Source organism: Cibotium barometz, chromosome 49, assembly GCF_041138505.1.
Source record: "Cibotium barometz isolate CiBa-2024 chromosome 49, ASM4113850v1, whole genome shotgun sequence".
NCBI lineage: Eukaryota > Viridiplantae > Streptophyta > Polypodiopsida > Cyatheales > Cibotiaceae > Cibotium > Cibotium barometz.
Window position 1 is genome coordinate 6,090,224 of NC_141094.1, and position 8,698 is coordinate 6,098,921.

General features: G+C 44.2%; 1 protein-coding gene across 4 annotated transcripts in view; it reads right to left on the reverse strand.

Annotated features, from left to right (window-relative positions):
• The window catches only part of LOC147610228 (uncharacterized), a 54,493-nt gene extending 46,651 nt beyond the window's left edge, over window positions 1-7,842 (reverse strand). Inside the window, exons 1-2 of one of the 4 annotated variants that reach the window (XR_015264019.1) lie at window positions 6,567-7,836; window positions 4,719-6,330 (exon numbers count right to left, since the gene is read on the reverse strand). Coding sequence is in view for 3 of the 4 variants with exons in the window: in XM_086786128.1 (XP_086642254.1) it covers window positions 4,719-6,330; window positions 6,567-7,171 (2,217 nt within the window). In the remaining variant the exon portion in view is untranslated. Of the gene's footprint in view, window positions 1-4,718; window positions 6,331-6,566 lie in introns of all 4 variants that reach the window. The other 3 variants (XM_086786128.1, XM_086786129.1, XM_086786130.1) reach the window with 3 other exon arrangements.
• Window positions 7,843-8,698: the final 856 nt, after the last annotated feature.

The window sequence follows — 8,698 nt, forward strand, 5'->3', positions numbered from 1 at the left end:
CAGCAGACGCAGCCGCCTGTCTCTGTCCCACAGCTCTGCGCAATCTCTGTCCACAGCAATACCTGCTGTCGTACAGCACTGTACGGCTGCTGTACGGCCTGCTCCAGCACACAGCTCACAGAAAACAGCAGCAACAGCCCTAATCAGCAGTCGACCAGAGTTTCCTCAGCTTTTCCACGCATGAGAGCCCACTTTTGCTCCACGACTCCCAAAAGGGAAGAGAGAGAGGGAGGAGAGAGAAACACACACTCCAAAAGTGAAGTGGCCCTCCTCCCCAAAATAATCCCTAGGGCCCCAAACTTTAAAAGTTCCCTGGGGCCACTAAGGCCTAGGGGCAACTTTTATAAACATTAAAAGTTTAATGTTCTAGTTCCCCCCTTCACACCTAGGGATGTCCACACATCTTAAACTCTGTCCGGGCACCCCCCATGTGAATCATAATATATTCTGACTCAATAACCACCATGCCCACACTTGTGCTGTTCCATTTTCACAGGGCCATGACAGCCTTGCTACTGATTGGACAAGGGACAGGGAATCCATGACAGAGATGGATAGTACCCTTGGAAGGTAGAGAGGGTTTGTACAGGTGTGTCGACTGTATGGTATGCTGTGCTGTGATACTCTTTTGAGAGAGAGTTTGGGAGTCTGTGTTGTGATACAGAAGCACTCGATGTGTCAGGGTGTGATGCTGTTCATAGTGTGAGAGGCTATGGATGGTTGTGGCAGCCTTGATCATGGGAGAAAGCTTCTGTATGCAGACTCAATGTGAGAGAGTCTTTCGATGTGAACAATGGCAGGATTTGTTTGTGGATGCCGAGTGGACAAGCAGCCAGATGCAGGTTCATTTGCAAGCTTCACGAGTTCTACTGTGTCGGCTGAGTTCCCAGCCTTATATTGTAATCAAAGCTCTTATAATCAATTAAAGAAATACCGCAAGGGGCGCCACTGCGATTTGGGGCCAATCGGTGTCCGTGTACTATTTGCAAGAGCACTCTAGCTCCCCCTGTTTGTTTTCCTTTTCTAGGTCTTCAATGGCGTTTTCCTTTTCTAGGTCTTCAATGGCGTTGAAGTGTTTTATGTGCAAATGTTTGTTTCACCGCCCGTCAGGCCGGTTTACAGATGGTGGTTGTGTTTTTACACTTGGGTCTGGAGCCATTTCTTGGAGCAGTAAAAAAGCAACCTACTGTGGCACTTTCCTCTACCGAGGCGGAGTACCATGTAGTTTGTTATGCTGCATGTGAGGCGATATGGTTGCGGAGTCTACAAATTCCGCTTCTTCTACCTCCAACGACAAGAAGCAACAGCCAAAAGATAAAGTAAACCAAGTCCAAGATGATTGGGCTTTCTAGCCACATTATCACTATGGAGGGGAATGTTAAATATTAATAGTGATTAATGTGGAAATAAACAAGTGCTAGGTGGTTGAATAAACTAGTATTGAATGTATGCCTTAAATAAAGCGGTTCCAATGTGTGTGAACAACCGCTAGTATGTATAAGTCTCATGTGTAAAAACAGCCTCTTAAAAGGCATATGTGGTGGCATCATACTTAGAATATTTGGTGGAATCTTATTTAGCATATGTGGTAGCATCAAATCAAGCATATGCTTAGAATATGTCATGAGGTCTCTCCTATAAAAAGGACCTACTTGTATAATGAATTTATGCTTTCCACTACATCTTGTACTCCCACAATCCCTTTAGTATTGTACTGATTATCTTGTTAATTATCATCTCTCCCTCTTCCCCTCACTATTGTGTCATCAACTGCTAGAATCTAGGAGAGTTGATATTTTTGGCAGACACTGATGGAAATTCTGTTCATATCAGAACCTCCGTATTTTCGCAAGGATCAAGCGTTACTAAATCACCTTTGTCAAATTCTTTATGAGTTGGGATATTTTTAGCATAGAAGGTTATGGAAGAATCGCCTCTTAAATTAAGACATGTGGCATCTAGAATGAGACAAGTGTCCCTACACTTGTCATGTCACCTTACACTTGTCAATTTAGCTTAACACTTGTCAACACTTCACAATTAAAGTAGCAACTTGTCATTTAGAGCTTACTCTTTAGCATTGAAGCCTCAAACCTAAAAATTGGAGCACTCTCTCTTCATTTGGATAACGCATTTCTCATCTATTGTAAAGATTCAAGCACTTTGTGCCCATGGTTTGATTCAATAAGTTCCTGCAAAGGGGGAGAGACATGTCCCCCTCTCAGTAAGGTCTCGTTTCTCTTTTCTCTGAATCCTACTTTCTTTCTTTTATTATTTGTGATTGTTGATTAAGTGGGTTAACTACAAGTAGTTCTTCAATTTTGTCACTTCCACCTCCTCTAACGTTAGAACTCCTCCAAGGAGTTTTATCTAATATAACTCGAAAGAGGAGGGGGAGTCAGGACAAGGCTATTTTGACACCTAGTGTGGTGTCTTCTCTCTCTACTCCCTCTCTCTTTTGTTTATTTTCAGGTTTTCTCAAGGTTTTACACGTGAAATTGTTGTTTTCTTGAAGATAAGCGTAAGTACCCGTGCCACAACCCTTTCGTAGGTCTGTTTCACAGACCACCGTCTTGCTTCATTGAGCTCGGAGCTCTCAGAAAGCTCAACCAAGCGGCATTTTATCAAGAGAGAAAAATTAAAATTAAAAATAGCAACATCATTAAGCTCTTTGAGCTTTCAACCTTGCAGTCACTACAGGGGCTGCTAGTGAGCGCGGGAAGAAGGAAGACTGTTTGAGAGAAAAAAAAATAAAGGGCGCCTATTTGCATCAAACTTTAGGGTTTATTTTGGTTTCTTCATACTCCTTAGTCTTTCACACCCTCTACCCCTTTTAACCTTTTCATACTTCTCCTATAAACCATTGTTCACACAACTTGGTGATTGTTTACACGCGTTGTGAGTTTATGTGCATTGCTAGCCTTGTTCACATGACTAGCGTATTTGTGAGCATTCCTTGTTGTTGTCCACACGCTTTTGTTTCTTTCACGCGAAATCACAGTAACAAAAAAACATGTTTCTAGCTTTCGAAACCTCGAAACCTTGAAACGGTGTTTAAAAGCCTCAAAACCTCTCTAATACGGCAGTTTCACCTAGATTTCAATCCCCCCCCCCTCCCTCCCTCCCTCCCTCCCCCTTCCCCGATTTTTCTAGGATTTTTTCATCTTTGTTTTTCTTCCATATCCTCCTCATCACCTTGCTTCCCTCTTCTTCTCCTGCCTCCCTCCTTCCCTTTTCCATCTTCTACTACTTCTTTCACCTCTACTCCTCCTTCCTTCATTCTCTTCTTCTCTCTTCTTCTTCCTTTCTCTTCTTCTCTCCTCTTCTTCTCCCTTGCTCTTCTTCTCCTCTCTTCTTTCCCCTTTTTCTTCATACACTATCCTTCAATGTCTTCAATCTTTTCCAATTTCTACCTTCTCTTCTTCAATTTCTTAAGAGTCCTTGATTGAACCACTTGTGGCATCTAATCAAGCAAAATTATCATAATGCCTCACCAAAATAAGAATGGTTCCCAGGGCTCTACCTGGATCAAATAGAAAGGAATGTAGTGCAATCATTGTCAATGTCCTCATCAAGGGCTCTAACTGGATCAAACAGAAAGGAATGTAGTGCAATCATAGTCACAAGAAACGTTTTTTTTGTTTCGAGGCTGTTCGGGTTTTGTTTCGAAAGGTTTCGTCCCTCAGCTAAGAAACCGCGATGTTTTGAAAAATCAATAATTTCATAAAGTATAAATACGTCAGCTTCACATGCATTAGTTGGCCATCTCAATGAGTTTGTTTCAACAAGATTGCTCCGTGTCTTTGTATGTTCCGTCACTTCCAATGCACAAAGTGAAGAAAAACAATTCATGATACATTAGCAGGGCAAAAGGTTGATGACCACCAAGGTTGAAAAAAGCGCACAATCTCTACTATACTATCTTGACAAAAAAAGTGTATAGATTGAAAATTTATATGCATAAATAGTTCCATTAAGTTGCTCTACACTATCCCCTTCAGCACAAAGTCTTGAAATCTTGAAGATATCTTCTCTTTTTCCAAACAATGTGGAATAGAAGACATTCCACAAACACTTAAGTGTGTTTGTCACATCCAGTTTCAGCAAACAGCTAAGATTAAGAGCATAACTACAACTCGCAGCAGGAATCAAACATATGAATCATAAGGCAGAGACAGGAGGTGGGAAGCCCCTTATATAGGCACCCTACAGCAGATCAACTGGTCAACCTCCTGCAAAAAGGCCATCCCACCAGAAATTGTGCGGCCAAACTTGCTCGCCCCAGCCTGGACCCTACTCAGTCTGCAAAACTGCTTGCTGCCTGCCTGCTTGCCACATGCGGCAAGCAGGTTCCATACAGCTCTACAAATATACATGATGTTTTTCTTTAGGGCTTTTGGTGGGGGGGTGGGGGGGGCCGCGGAGGAGTGTCAACAAGTAAAGGTGGAAAGTCAGCTCCTAAAAGCCTTGTTAAGATGTGAGAAACTTAAAGAAGGAGTTAAAAACTTCAAATGGGTGGACTTTACAACTTGGAGGAAGGTATTTCATATATAAAGTTTAGAACGTCCCATATACCTGTCCATCAGCTCCATTCACTTCATGTGAGAGGGGAAAATAAGTTTAAAACCAAACTCTGCGGGAAAAGACTCGCAACAAAACACACAAACAGCCTTTATGTTAAAAACTCTAGTACTGTGGCTGTGAGAACTAAAGCCTACCTGTACTGATCCATTCGCTGAGTTTTGGCCGCTGGCAACCCCATCCAGGTTATTGGATCTTCCCGAAGCTTTCTCCTTAACAGGAAGTTCAGCATTTTCATGTGCCCCGGAGACTCCTTTGCTGAGTTTTTTGTTGGGATCTATACCAGCCCATCCGTCCGCTGATACTCCTGTCGATGCCACATAACAGTTTGTTGACATTTCCTCTGTAACTACCTTTACGATCTCCTTTGTGTCAAGAGAGTATTCAGCTTCAGACACAACATTCATTCCTGCAAGGTTTCCAACACCGTCTTGGACTGAGACTTGACCATTCAAATTGAAGGCCTTTGTAGCAGAATTATCAGACTTGCCACCATTCTTCATTACTTCCTTCCTTTCTTTGCTTGAATATTTTCTCCGTTCTTTCCAGTGTAAATTGACCTCTCTGTCCTCGAAGCCCACCTGTGTGCTTTGTTGAGGCTGAGATGCCTTGGATTGCCTATTCAAATGCTTTCTCCGCTCCTTCCAGTGTGGCTCTTGCTCTTTTACCTCTGAGGCTTTCGGCACCTCTTGTGACAGCTTAGCAACATTTTTTTCTTTCTCCCTCTTTTCATTGATCTTCCAAGCATTAGCCAACAGAGCCTGCAACTCCCTTTCTTCTATCTCAATAGTTTCCTCTGCAGACTTGGATTCTACCTGACTTCCATCAGCTGAAGTAACAGAAGGTTTTCCAGGGTATTGCTGTGCTGACAAATTATTAAAAGATTGTTTGCCAGAAAGAGTTTCCACCCAGCCCTTGACAAATCCAGGTACAGCATCTCCATCATTATGATCTTCCTCTTCAACAGAAACTGTACCAGTTACTGCTACTGCTGTTGCATCCAGAACTGAATCACGAGTCAAACCTGACAATGATATACTAGCTGAATGACTGGCAGGGAAATCAGAAGCCCAATCCTTCCATGACTTGAATTTCAGTTGAGCTGCGGGGGCAGGAGGGGACCTAGCTGGTGGTGGTTTATGTGAGGGCTGAGTTAAGAGACTCAAATCATTAACTGTAATCCAGGCTTTTCCTGCAGTTACCTCCACCTTTTCTGAAACTGAAGAATCACTGTGTCTATCCATTCTGATCTCTATGAAATCATCATGCAGTCCTTGCTCATCATTCAAAGAGGAGGAACTGGAAAGAGTGTGATTTATACTTTCAGAAACATCAGAGTTATGGGTTATGGAAGAACTACTTCGAACCTTGCTTCCTGTGACAAAACTTTTCAAGTACGGTTTTTCCAAAGGCCCTGTAGTGCCAGTTTCCGATGCATTCAATGCCTCCTTAGCATCATATTGGACAGCTGACAATGGTTGAGAATAACTTCGTTGGGGAAAACCACCAAATACATCATCAACTTCTAAACTTGTGGGTGCTCTTACACTGTTGCTGCTATTAGATCCCATGACTCTCTTCAAATGACCCCAAGCGCCTGCAGCTTGTGGTGGTGAGGAGGGCAGGCTTGATGTAACAGGATCACTTCTTAAAACTGTGAAGGGACTATCCAAAGGCTTTCCTCTGCTTTCATCAAAGGAAGACAATGAAGAGAATGAGCACCGACTTGGGAACTTCCCAGCACCTGGCCTGGCAGCCGTTGATTCAAACAGTAAGTAACATAGCCAAGTCTAAAATCATCACTCAACTACTAACTAAAAGCAGCACTCCACTACAACTAATTATTTATTTAATCCACTCTGATATGAACCATCAATTGGATTAATTCAATAGCAAAACAGGGCTTCAAGCTCCAACTTCTTTTTCCAAACTCATGTATAAAGATTAAATTCCGCTGAAAATGATATTGTGAACTGGCAGAATACCTAGGCTTGAGAAAGGTCGCCAAGCTTGTTGCAACTGGGATTTCATCCTGTCCAGGCTGGCCAGGAAATGCAGCAGCGGGATGGACAGGGCTCATGCGCCGAGAGCTGGAGCGAGAGCTCGGTTTCGACCTGGAGATGCCAGTAAGAGAGTTGCCATACAAACTGAAAACTGGAAAAACATCAGGCATTTGTCCTTCTTCTTTGAATATATCCTCATAAGCGACAGACGCAGGCCTTGGATCACATGTACTACTGTTGCTGCTGCCAAAGGTATCATCCCCAAAGACCGGGAGATCAAACACAGGCAGCGGTGAAGATCTGAATGATGGTGTCCTAGCAGTTGCTCTGTCAAGGGTTGCTGACGATGACCCTGCAAACATCGATGTCCCAAACCTGGGTGGGCCTCCAAATACGTCATCATAGTCCACTGCCGGTGAGGAACCTGCTACAGGTGGCTCCTCTGTGCTTTTGCCAAGTGGAGAAGGTAAAACTCTGCGGCCGCTGTGCACTCCGGTTGCTTCAATCCTTGGTGAATACATCGGAGGTGGCTTGCTGTGCGGCCTGGAGCTGTGATCTCTGTGCGACATATTTGGAAAATCCACCATCACGGTAGCGGCAAGCTTTGCTCGAGAAATGGGAGGAGGTAGATGCAGTACCTGTGGATAAGAGATGCATGTTCTGAAAATTCCCAGGCAACGCGAGTCATTGAGGGCGGGCGATGGAAGCTCATATATGGATTACAAAGCTACCCTTGCTTTCTCCTAGCGATGGTTCGTTGAGGCACCATGCACACCCTTGGCAACTCTGTAACCACAGAGACGTGGCCAAACAGCAGAAAAGGCGAGCTTAGCCGGCGAGTGTTTCGATGCTCGCATGTATGGGGAAGCACCACAGAAAGGCAGTGTTAAGGTTTCCTGGCGAGACACCACAACAGGCGGAATTAGGGCCTCAATGAAGCTGCAGCGAGCCGGAACAGGCGATATTAGTGTTTCAAAGAAACAATAGCAGGCCAGAAGAGCATGCAGAATTAGGGTTTCTGAGAGAAGCCAGCAGAACAAGCTAAACTAGGGGTCAAGTAAGCTTGTGATCGGAGTCAGGGAGCTTCGAAACAGCGATGGAGAGCATGCAGACCGAAGTGGAAGCTGCTACGGCTGCGTGGAGGTTGGGGGCACCACACAGAGAGAAGGGAGGCTTCGATGATTGAGTGAACAGCGAACTGCAACCATGGAAAGGTTACGATAAATTAATTAAAGAACATTACGTGATTTTGGCCCCCTGTCCCACGGTTGCACACCACGTGTATTCCTAGATTCTTTTCCTGCCACAAATTATTCATTTCCTCTCCCGACCCGCAAACAATGTCCTCGTCGCATGGAGCCGCAGATAATGCGGACGTGTTGTGTTTATACTCACTTCAAAGGCTACATAAATGCGCCTTCCCACACTTGGCTGGGCAGCTCTTATGCTGCGCACACCCGTGTCCGGCCATAGTTGTTGCCCAAAGCTCAAATGTGGCCAAATGCCTCAAGTCTTTGTCTCTACGGGTCCTCTTGACATGTTGTGTATACTCATTCCAAAGGCTACATAAGTGCACCTTCCCACACTTGGTCGGGCAGCTCTTATGGTGCGCACACCCGTGTTCGGCCATAGTTGTTGCTGCCCAAAGCTCAAATGTGGCCAAATGCCTCAAGTTTGTGTATCTGTGGGTGTCCTGTTGACATGTTGTGTATATACCCACTTCAAAGGCTACATAAGTGCATCTTCCCACACTTGGTTGGGCGGATCTTATGGTGCGCACACCCGTGTCCAACCATAGTTGTTGCCCAAGCTGAAATGTGGCCAAATGCCTCAGGTTGGAGAGAGCCACTTAATGAAGAGGCTCTAAGTTACATGCCAAATATTATTTGGCCCTTCAATGCCCTTGTTTACACATTAGGGGGGGTTGAACATTTCGAACATGTTAACACTAAAAATATAATTGTATTATATTTTAGGTTGACCTGTTCAAAAACCCACCCTAAGTGACTTAATCATGTAAATTTAGCTAAAGAAATTCGCACTTCTCAACATACATTAGGCCTATCAAGAGGACTTTCACATAAAATAACACACCCACGTCCATGAATTTGAGG